The 10,893-nt window shown below is 60.7% G+C and overlaps 1 protein-coding gene across 4 annotated transcripts; it reads left to right on the top strand.

Annotated features, from left to right (window-relative positions):
- Window positions 1-391: 391 nt before the first annotated feature.
- CARHSP1 (calcium regulated heat stable protein 1) lies at window positions 392-10,868 on the top strand. 4 transcript variants are annotated; one of them, XM_007116021.3, is made up of 4 exons: window positions 392-485; window positions 7,832-7,996; window positions 8,669-8,791; window positions 10,493-10,868. In XM_007116021.3, exons 2-4 carry the CDS (start codon window positions 7,839-7,841, stop codon window positions 10,653-10,655), a joined length of 444 nt encoding a protein of 147 aa, XP_007116083.1. In that variant the 5' UTR covers window positions 392-485; window positions 7,832-7,838; the 3' UTR covers window positions 10,656-10,868. The 4 variants fall into 4 exon arrangements, with proteins under 4 accessions (XP_007116083.1, XP_007116084.3, XP_028354130.1 ...); XM_007116022.4 differs by lacking the exon at window positions 392-485 and adding an exon at window positions 2,214-2,313; XM_028498329.2 differs by lacking the exon at window positions 392-485 and adding an exon at window positions 2,311-2,333.
- Window positions 10,869-10,893: the final 25 nt, after the last annotated feature.

Genomic DNA, 10,893 nt, shown 5'->3' on the forward strand with positions numbered 1-10,893 from the left:
TTTTTGGTTTTCTTTTCCTCCCTTCGGCCACTCTCTTCATTCCTTCTTGTCGTTCCTAGATCTCTTTCTTCGCGCTAAAACGGAGGTGCCCCTGGGCCGTCCGGATTCTGGAGCTAAGGTCAGGTGGGGGACCAGACCAGACGCCGATGGCTAGGGGAGGGACCTGCTCGGGCGCGAAGACCAGATTCTCTCCCTTTTCAGGGGAGTTTTCTGGCCGGGGTGCGGCACAGGCGTGAGACCGGATCCCCCAAGGCCATGCGCCGGGCGATCCCGCCAGTCGCGCGCGAGAACACAAAGATCCCGCCGGGGCTGTGCTCCCGCCCGCCCCGCCCCTGCCCCAGACCGCAGTCCCATTGGCTGAGAGCTCCTGGGGGCGGGGTCAGGGGGCGGGGGCGCGGCGAGCCCGCCTCGCGAACCACGCCCCCTCCCCAGCTCTGTTCCCGCAGTTCGAGCAGAGCAGCTGGCTGAGCGGAGTGGAACGCCAGGTAGGGAGCTTCTCCGGGGACCCCAGGAGGGGTGTGGTGTGGTGCCCCCGCCCCGAGGGAGGCCCAGGAACCTCCGGGATGGGACCTCGGCCTCTTCTGCCGCCGCTGCCCCCATTCACTCCCCCCTCTGCAGGGTCATCCAGCTCGCCGGCAGAGGGCCCCGGGCTGGGTCTCTCTAGGCCCCTAGGAAATACCCGGGCCGCCTTGGCCTACTTGGGGAGCGCGGGTTACTCATCCCCCTCTGGAGAATGGTGGGTGTGGCAGCAGCTGGAGGGATGTGAGGCGGACGTCGGGTTGCATTTCCCTCCTGGCCACCTGTTTTCTTCTGGAGGAAAAAAACCTCCCCTCCTCCTCGTCCCGCCCCCGCCCCCCCCCTTACCACCCTCCCCCTGCTTTCGCCTGTGGGCTGGAGCAGGATGGGGTGACTCGCGGTGCGCTGGGGCGAGGCGCGGCGGGGTGTGGGGCGCCGCTCGGGGAGGTGGAGACAGCCCCCAGCCAGGCCTGGCCGCGCCAGCTGTGGGCTTAGTGGTGGGACCTCGGCCGGGCTTGGCGGGGAGGTGGGCTGGGGGTATCCTGGCGCCGGGCGATTGGCCGCGTCTGGGGAGGAGGAGCCGCCTGGCGCTCGCCCGGTGTGTTTGCGTCTGGATGGGGGGCCCCCGAGGCCTTGCCGAGAAACTTCTCCCGCGCCCACAGGCTCCCTCCCCGACAGCCTCACTGGCAGCCCAAGTTTGCAGGCCGGAAATGCAACGGTTTTTTGTTTTGTTTTGATTTCTAACCAGGAAGCCCCTGGTCCCCACAGCTTATCTGGGGTTGGAGTGGATGTGTGTATTGGGGGTGGGGGATAGGAGATCAGCCCCTCCAGGCACGATCTCCGTTCCCACAGGCGGGGGTATCTCACTGCAAAATAGGAGGCTTCTCTGAGCCTCCGTCTCCCCATCCGTAGACTGGGGATGTAACTTTTCCTATCATAACGTGGTGAGTGCGAATAAAAGGACATGGCTGACCCAGTGCGGGGAGGAACGTTAGCTACTGTTAACATTTTTTACTGGCTTTTTGGATATTTCTTGGTCTCTTCGCTCCCTCATTGGAGGAGTCTTGCCCCTCCAATGCGTTCGCCACCCTGAACCCAGGGAGAACTTGTAAAAACAGGTTCCCCGGCTTAAAATCGTCCACTGATGCCTCCATTGTCGGTCAAGTCTCAAACTTTTCAACAGAGCTTTCTATTGTCTTCTCCCGAGACTCTCCCAGCCTCTTCCTGCCGCCCGTCCTCCCTCCCCCTGGGCCTTTGCCCCTGCAGGTCCCAGGAAAAACTTCCCCACTCCGCCTTAGGACTCGAAGCAGCCGCCGCCTCCTCGGGGCCAGGGGCCTCCTCCAAGCCCCCTCTGCTTGCCTTCCCCGGGCGGACTTGATGACCGCGGTTCTCAAAGCTGCCGTGTTTGTCACTCCCTCCCCCCATTCCCGTCCGCAGCTGGCGCCGGAGCCCCAGCAGAGCCGGAACTGGGGCCTGTAGCGCCGCCCAGCCTAGCCCGGAGTAGATGCTCGCTATGAGCTGAGCCAGGCCCAGCGCCGGGCTCTGGGTCCTGGGCGGGGACGAGGGTGGGTCTTTGTCTCACCGAGTGGCAAAGTCAGGGCATTTGGTTTGTGTCCCATCAGCAGGGACAGGAATGGGAGGGATTATTCTAGATGGCCCCAGGCCTAACAGTTCTACCGTTAGCCGGCTCCATCATTGTTTCCGAGCCTTTGTATCTGACACCCCCTACACAACATCCTCCGCACGACGTCCGCCGGGCTGGGAGGCTGCACCAGGACTGTCCCATTTGACAGATGGGTAAACTGAGGCAGGGAGCGGTGAGATCCCTTGCCAGGGGTCACAGAGGGAGTGGAGTGCAGAGTTAGGCCTGAGACTCAGGTCTGACTGAAGCCCTGGGAGAATGGAGGCGAGGATGGAATACAGGAAGGCTGGAAGTGGGGGTGATGGGGTGCGGAGTCGGCCCATAGTTACGAACAAGGGCTTGGGCTCCTCCCAGGAGGGCTGCCCAGGCTGGGAGCCGGCGGGCGCAGGGTCCTGGGCGGGGCGGGCGTGTTCGGGAGAGCTAACGGGGGGCAGTGCTGGAGGGGCGCCTCTGCTTCCCGGTCGCTGGCCCTCGGGTTTCCGGCCTCTTGCCAGCACTCTGGGGCGGCCGAGCAGTTCCCGGCTGGGCTTGCCCCCCCTCCCCGGACGCGGGCATCGCGGGCTGCACCCTCCGTGCCGAGTTGTATTTCTCCCTGTTGCTGGCGCTGCAGACTCCAGCCAGGCCGCCCCACCCTCGCGCCCCCTCCACTCGATTCCCCACGTCCCCCCAACTCCGCTCCCTCCCCCCCCACTCCCCGCCCCACCCTTTGGCCTCGGCCCTCTTCGCTTTATTCCTCGTCTCCCTCGCTTGAGCCCCACTCTCTTCCGAACAATGGAGGGGAATGTGGCCCAAGCCCACCTCGGGCTCCTCATGGGCCTCTCCTGCTTCCTGGGACCCACTGTCCAGCCTCCGGTGACTCACCCAGCCCCTCGGCCCACGTGCCCTTGGTTCTGCGGGGCTAGGGCTTAGCTGGGCTGGAGGCTGAGAAGGGAAGGGAGGCGTCTCTCCTGCCTCAGCTTACAGACGAGGAACCTGGGTGTACTAAGGTGACTTTGTGACTCATCTAGAGCCCCCCCCCCAAAAAAAAATTTCCCTTCCACCCTCTTATGCTGGTTGAGAGGTGGGCAAGGCCGATAACCCGGTAATCGCACTACTCTTTTGTGTGTACTACTCTGTGTCCGTTGACCAGCATCTACCTTGCTGGGGGGAGCTCCTTAGAAATGCAGAATCTGGGACTCCAGCCCCATCTTCAGAATCTACATTTTCCCACTGTCTCCAGAGAGTCTGTTGGTTCTGCAGTGTCCTGTCCTGTTCTCTTCATGAGGGCTAGTAGTCACCCCCACCTGCCAGCAGTGGCCCGGCCCCAGGGCTGGGAGGTGTCTGAACATGGTGCCCAGCCTTGGCCTCCCCCATCCAGAAACCCATGGAAGGCTCGACACCCCATTTTTCAGAGTAGGCTTGGAGAGATCTGGCTTTGCTGAGAACCATGCTGAGAATGAAGCTCCCAACTTGAACTCAGCTCTTTCCCCTCCATCTCCTGCCCTCAAGCGTCTGAAAGCTACCAAGAATGGAGCCTTGTGGAATGAACTGCAAACTCCTTCTCACTAAAGTGTAAATGACCGATAGCACTGCCAAGGACCCCTCCCTGGAGTCAGCAACTGGCTACTTGGCTCAAGACAGACTTGTCCTTGATACGATTGGTGGGATTGGTGGGGTTTGAGGCCGAGAGGGCAGGAGGGGAGGGGGTTAGCAGGGGCTCTGCAGGATTGGGTCTCCAGTCCCTTGATATGTGGGTGGGTGGAAGAGGGGTCAGGAAGACCAGAGCCTGGTGCCCAGCTGAACTCTCTGAACCTTCCAGGAGGATGTGCAGGGCCTGTGGAAAATTCTCAGGCTATTTTGGGCTGAGGCCCCCTTCCTGCCCTTTCCCAGGGTAAAGGCCCTGCTGGTGCCGGGGGTGGGGTGGCCTCGCCACTGGTGTGCACACACAGGCAGTGACAGGTGTGCATCCACGTGTGCGCCTGGCTTCAGACACACACATGTGCGCACCACACACGTGAGCCGAGCCAAACACACCCATACAATCCTGTGCACACGCAGCCATACGCATTTACGCGCATGTACACACACAGGTGTGCGCACACAGCTCAGCAGCCGTGGCATGCCTTGGACGTGACATTCCGTCTGAGTTTGCTGCAGGCCTGAGGCCCGTCCCAGGTCTGGCCTAGAGCCTCCTAGCAGACTGAGCCTCAGTTGCCTGTTTGCAAATGCCCTGCAGCTGTAGGGAGTTGAGGGGGTCCGGGAGGGGGACTGGTGGCAGCGGGTGGGCCCTGCCTCCTCCAGGGTCAGCTCCAAGCCTCCCCTGGTGTTGCTGGGAGAGCAGTTGCTGGTTGGAAGCACCGGTGGGTGGGGATAAGGGTGGGGGGGTGACTGCTGCACACCCCCCATCTGTGTGTTGGGGGGCAGCAGTGGGCCCCAGAGCTGGCTCCTGAGCCACTGGCTCCCCCCCTCCCCTAGCTGTTTTCCTTACAGCTGGACTTTAACCCAGGCCTCCCCACACAGAGGCCATGCACTCCTTCTCCCTGCCCCCTCCCCCATGCCGCTCCCCCTCCCCACGCAGGCCCCTGGGGGCGGCCGGCTCTTGTCCAGGCCTTCTCCAGCTGCCCCAGCTGCTTTCAGCTCCGATGGCCCAGGGGAGGCGGGCAGGGTGGTGGTTAAGGCTCCTGCGTCTCCCAGGCCGGCACTTCCCTTCCCATCCCCACTCCAGGAGGCTCTGGTGCCCCCCATGCCTCAGTTTCTCCCACTGCCAGGTGCGCATGCGTGGCGCCCCCTGCTGCTGCTCGACTGTGCGAGGCACCGAGCACACAAGTACACATGAACTCCAGGGGGGGCTTCGGGTCCTAATGCTGGTTAAGACCCTGCTCTGTCCCAGCCCCAGTGCAGGGCCCTAGGACGTGGAGGGGCTCCATGCTGCCTTCAGGTTGCTCCCCGCTGGTGGGCTCCATCAGCATCTCTGCGGGACTGGGTATACTACGGGAGTCAAGGGGGCTGGGGTGGAGAGAGAAGGGGGGCCCCAGTTTGGGCCTGCTTCATTAACCCAGGGGGAGGTAGGCCTGGCAGGGGACATGGGGACAGTCAGACAGACATGGGTGTGAAGAATGAAGACACATGAGGATGATGGTGATGCCCTCTGACCCACCCTGCCTCTCACCTCTCACCCCTCCTTCCCCAGTGCCCCCACCCCAGTCTCCTTGCTGGCCTTCAGTCACACCTGCCCTTGCCAACCTCAGGGCCTTTTGCACAGGCTGTTTCCCACACCTGAAAGCCTCCCTCTGTTTTGTAAATGGTCCACGCTTTCTTACTGTCCGAGACCCAGCCTGCACCCTCATTAGAGTGGCACCCCAACCCTGCTACTTTTTATGTCCCTCTGTGTATTTCTTATCAGCCCTTTCAGCAGTCTGTAATGATTATTTATTTTTTGGCCACACCACGTGGCTTGTGGGATCTTAGTTCCCCTACCAGGGATTGAACCTGGGCCATGGCAATGAAAGCCTGGAATCCTAACCACTAGGCCACCAGGGAACCACCTGTAATGATTTTGTTTATATATTTATTGACCTGTTTCTTCTCTGGCTCCAAATTCAGCCCTGTGTCTCTAGTGCCATGAACAAGGCCTGACACCAGGCACATATTTGTTGAATGACTTTATGATGACAGTTATAACAACAATCGTAGCTGACACTTAATGCTCACTTGTTCTGAGTGGAGGGTATGCAGAGTGCCTAACATGTATTATTTCATTTCAACTTCATGACAATGGTGTGAAGTCAGAACTATTAAAATCTCCATTTTCCTCATGCAGAAACCAAGGTCCAGAGAGGTTAAGTAACTTGCCCAAGATCACACAGCCGGCAGGGTGGGATCTGAAGTCAGATGTGCCTGACACCAGGGGAAAGAGGGAGATTGTGGATGCGGGGGAGGGCACTTCCCCGCCTCACCCTGGTGTCACCAGGATGCAGTGGTCCCACCTGCTGTCCTGGGTGGGGCTTTCCCTTTTCTGGGCCAGCCCCCTTCCCAGAACCCCAGGCATTGAACATTCTAGGACTCTATGACCTGTACTGGTGGGTCATGCTGGAGCCCTGACCCCCGGCCAAGGAGCCGGGGCCTTTCTGGGGTGGCTGCGGCTGCAGCTGAGAGAAAGATCAGGAGGTAGCTATGTCACTTCCCCTGGGAAGCCAGCCGACCCTCTCCCCCTCTCCCCTCCCAGTCAGAGGGAGCCGAGTCCTGAAAGGGGAGTGTGAGGGACTTCGGGGCGGGGGTGGGGGGGGACTGTGGGGACAGTGTGGAGGGAGAGGTTTCCTCCTTTGGGGGGAGGAGGTGGCCCTTTCCCTGGAGGATGCAGTTTGAAAACTGGTGCCCTGGGGCTGTGTAATTACTATAGACCAGGCACACATGGGGCAGGGCTGGTGGACTGGAGGCTCCAGGCTGTCAGAGCTGCTAGTTTTTTCAAACTAGTTGGAAACCTAGATTTTGGGGCAAACTCCTGGGATGTTTAAAAGGTAGCTCATATTTTAAATTTGAAAACCCCGTGTGAACCACACAGAACCCAGCAGGGCTGCCCTGTGAACGGGGGTGATGTCTGAGTCAGGCTCCTCCCCTGTCGTGGGGCCACAGGGCCCGGCTCTGCTCCACCTTGAGTCCCCATCCCCCTCCCTGAGCAGGTGCTGAGTGATGCCCACCCAGCTGCCCCACTGTGCAGATGGGAAAATTGATCCCAGAGAGGGGAAAGGACTCAGCCAAGGTCCTTTTGCTCTTGGGCTTTGCTCTTTCCTCGTGGCCTTGAGGCAAGGCCACCAGTGTGTTGGGTACAGCGGCCACGTGCTGCTCTTGACACAGTTGCCAGAGCGAGACAGGGACTATGGAGTCTGCTCCCTCCAGCCCCTCCAGCTGGGTCTGCCCCCGGCCTCTGATGCGTGTTAGGGGTCACGGAGGGAATTCGATTTCTTAGCAGTAATCGGAGACTCGGGCTGTGTGGAAGTTAACTGGAAGGCCTGGATCTGAGTAAGGGGCCTGGTGGAGATGCTGCCTTTGAAATGCCCCTGCCCCTCAGGGTCCCACGCACTTACCTGCCGGGCTTCCCTCTCCTGGATGCAGGCCTGACCTGGGGTCTGAGCCTTCTTTGGTTTGTGTCCCGGAGTTTCCTGGAGGAACACTTGAGTGTTGGTCCCTTTTTGGCCTCTGCCTTCCCCACAGTGTCCGGCACTTAGCCGGGGCCAGGAAATGTTTGATGAGTGGCTGGAGTCCTCATCTAGGTGGCTGGCATTGAAGCATCCCCGCCTGCCCTGCCTGCCTGCCTCCCTGCTCCCGCCCTCCCTCCTTTCCTTCCTTTCACAAGGATTTACCACGCCTGGCCCGGCGTGGGCCAGGGTCTGTGCTGGGCACTGAGAACACAGGGGGCCGATGGTGTCCTTGTCAGTGATGCGACCCGGCATTTCCGTATGGAGCAATGATCGCGGGAGGCCCACGGCAGCTGCAGGAGCCCAGACCAGGCGCCTGCCCCGGCTGGAGTGAGCCGGGCATGTTTCTGGAGCAGGTGGCCTCCATGCTGAGTGAGCCTCGAGCCTGCATTCCACAGCCAGAAGAATGAGTCTTAGATGGCAGACGAGGGGTGGGGAGGCATCTGGGGGGCCCCTCCTCACAAGGCGCGAGCCCCTGAGAGCCCCTGTTCCTCTCCAGGTCAGCCATGTCATCTGCGCCTCCTCCTCCGTCACAGCACCCCACCCACCAGTCCTCGGCCGGGCTGCTGGATACCCAACAGGCCCGAGATCGCTCACCGTCCCCGCTTCGGGGCAACGTGGTCCCGAGCCCGCTGCCCACTCGCCGGACAAGGACCTTCTCAGCGTGAGTGTCAGGCTTCCTGAGACAGGTCGCCTGCGGGGCCCAGAGAGCCTCATGTCCCTGTCTGTCACATGGGAGACCCGGGGTTGGGAAAGGGCTGATGGTGAGAAACTGGGCAGGCGCCTCGTAAACTCTGTGTGGCGCTGCTCCAGGCCCACTTGAGGCTGTCACGAGCTGAGGGCAAGGACTGGGGATGGCCAGGGGTGGGAAATCGCTGGGGTCTTAAATCATCAGGCTTGAACGACACACAGGCCTCTTCCCCTGTGAGCCCTTGACTTCATCGGCTGCAAAAGGGGGACAGTAGCAGGGTGGCCACGGTGCCGCAGGGGACCCACACGGTGCCTGGGAGACGCAGAGCTCAGGCCAACGAGTGGAGGCTGCTGCTAGCTGCTGCTGCTATTAGCCTTCGGAGGGAGGGATGCTCAGAGAACTTTTAGTCAGGGGGGAAACTGAGGCCTGAGGGAACTCTGCCAGCGTCATTCAGAGAGTCATGGTCACCAGGGTCTCTGTGAATGGCTCCCAGAGTCATGCAGTGCACAACCTGCACAGCTGTACATGGTGGCCCTGGCCAGGACTCCCTGGGGCACAGCGTGGGTGAGCTGGGTGTGCCCGGGAAGCCGGGGGCTGTTCTGGAGGGCTGGTGGGGCCCCTCACGCTTTCCCCTCTCTCTGGCAGGACGGTGCGGGCTTCACAGGGCCCTGTCTACAAAGGAGTCTGCAAATGCTTCTGTCGGTCCAAGGGCCACGGCTTCATTACCCCGGCCGACGGCGGCCCCGACATCTTCCTGCACATCTCTGAGTGAGTCAGCGGCCGGTCTGGGTGGGCTGGGTCTGGGGTGGGTGCTGCCGTAGCCCCGAGGAGGCAGGGAGAGCGTGTGACTCTTCTGGGCGCCGGCTATGATGATGGTTGTGCAGCCAGGCGTGTGTGACTCTGCTTGTGATCTGTGTGTGACAGTGTTCAGCGGTGGGGTCGTGAGCCCGTGCTGGTGGTGGCAGTGTGTCAGAGGCTGCAGGCAACTGCGTGTGCGCGTGTGAGTTGAGAACAGCTTGGGGTGGGTCTGAGTGCCCATGTGGGTCTGGTGGGTGGGGAGGGGCGTCCCTGTGAGTCTGGGGAGCTGTGTTTCGCCTGGCGGCTGGGTTCCTGCACCTCCTCGGGGGAAGCAGCCTGGTGAGGCGGGGGGCTGCCTGCACTCTGCTCCAGGAAGGAAGTTTTGGGCTGGACCCTTTCTCCTGCCACTTGCTCACTGCCGTCCTTCCTTCCTTCCTGTCTGGAAACTCTGGGGCGGGCGGTGCGGGGGACCCAGGGTGGAGCCCACACGTCCTTGGCCTTGGGGCTGGAAGGTGTCCAGCAGCCTATGCTTCACTTCTGATCTTCTAAGCAGCCTGCAGATCTGTGGGGACCCGATTGGCACCCTGACCCACGCCCCAACCCTTGACCTCAGCGGCAGCCCCCCCAGTCTTCCCGACTGTGTCAAGCAGTCATTACCCCACACAGCAGACCTGACGATACATAGAAACCATGTTTTTGAAATTAGGATCCTGTTGCACATGTCTGCCGGGATGGGAGAGTTATCCCTTCTGACCCTCCCCCAACATTCTTACACGCCGGGTCTTCAATAGACCCCTGGTACAGCGTAGACACGAGGATGATGCTAGAGCAATGCCTTCCACGTATGTGTGAATCATACGTGGATGTAGACGTGTATCTCCACATTGCCTCTTTCCAGAAAGGATTTGTAGTGGTTGACAAGGATACACACAGTGCACCAAAAAAATTAGAAAGGAAAGCATGGGGTTGGGGGGCAGATAAGAAAGATGGGGATACTATGATGCCTAGTTCCACTGCTAGAAGTGGGCTACACGTTTATTCCTGAGCTTCCTGGTGGCCAAATCAAAGAGGGCAGTACCATCTGCAATGTTGTTATTCTTCAGCCAAGGCAAACCAGTTCCAGGGGAGCTGGCTGGTCTTGGTGCTCAGGATCTGATGGGGATTTTCCTCCTGGGGTCTCATCAAGGGGACATCAAGCTGGGCACCTCCCTATCACAGGTGAGATGGTGACTCATGTCCCATAGAAAGTAAGGGAAAAGGACTTTCTGGAAAGCTCACTGGGGTTCTGAGGAGTTGAACAGCAGAGGTGTAGCCTGGTTTCTGGGACTCCTGGACGGGGCAGGGGGTCGGGGTGCTGCTCAGGTAACCCTCACCTGGGCCATCCCCCAACTCAGGCTCAGGCTGCCTTTCCCCGCTCTTCCCTCCCTCCATCAGGCCCACAGTGCCCTCGTTTAACATGCCATGTGAGCATCCCAGAGGGTGGGGCTCCATCTCTGTCTCAGCAACTGAGGTCCCAGGGAAGGAGCTGATTGGATCTGGGGCTCCTCAGCCACAACCAGAGGGCCATGGTGGTGCCCCCTGGTGGCAGGGCAGGGGGGCAGTTCCTCTGCGAGGGCTGGTGTCCTGGCTTCTCTGAGAGCCGGCCCTGAGTGCTCTCTCCCCGCCCCACAGCGTGGAGGGGGAGTACGTTCCCGTGGAAGGAGATGAGGTCACCTATAAGATGTGCTCCATCCCGCCCAAGAACGAGAAGCTGCAGGCCGTGGAGGTGGTCATCACCCACCTGGCGCCGGGCACCAAGCACGAGACCTGGTCCGGCCACATCGTCAGCTCCTAGGAGAGGCCAGAGGCGCCCCTTCCCCAGGGCTTGGGGGAGACTCTGGGGCCGGAGGCAGGACCAAACTGGAGAGGACATTCTACCGCTTGAGATGGGGCTTCAAGGGGGGAGTGTGGTCCCTTTCAAGTGTCTCCTGAAGGAAGGGGTGTGGGGTGCTCTCGGCCACCAGCACAGCCTCTCACCCTCTGAAAAGCATTAAAAGCATTGAAAAAGGAGAGGCGCCTGCTAGTGGCTGAGT

The sequence above is a fragment of the Physeter macrocephalus genome, chromosome 14, assembly GCF_002837175.3.
Source record: "Physeter macrocephalus isolate SW-GA chromosome 14, ASM283717v5, whole genome shotgun sequence".
Taxonomy (NCBI): domain Eukaryota; kingdom Metazoa; phylum Chordata; class Mammalia; order Artiodactyla; family Physeteridae; genus Physeter; species Physeter macrocephalus.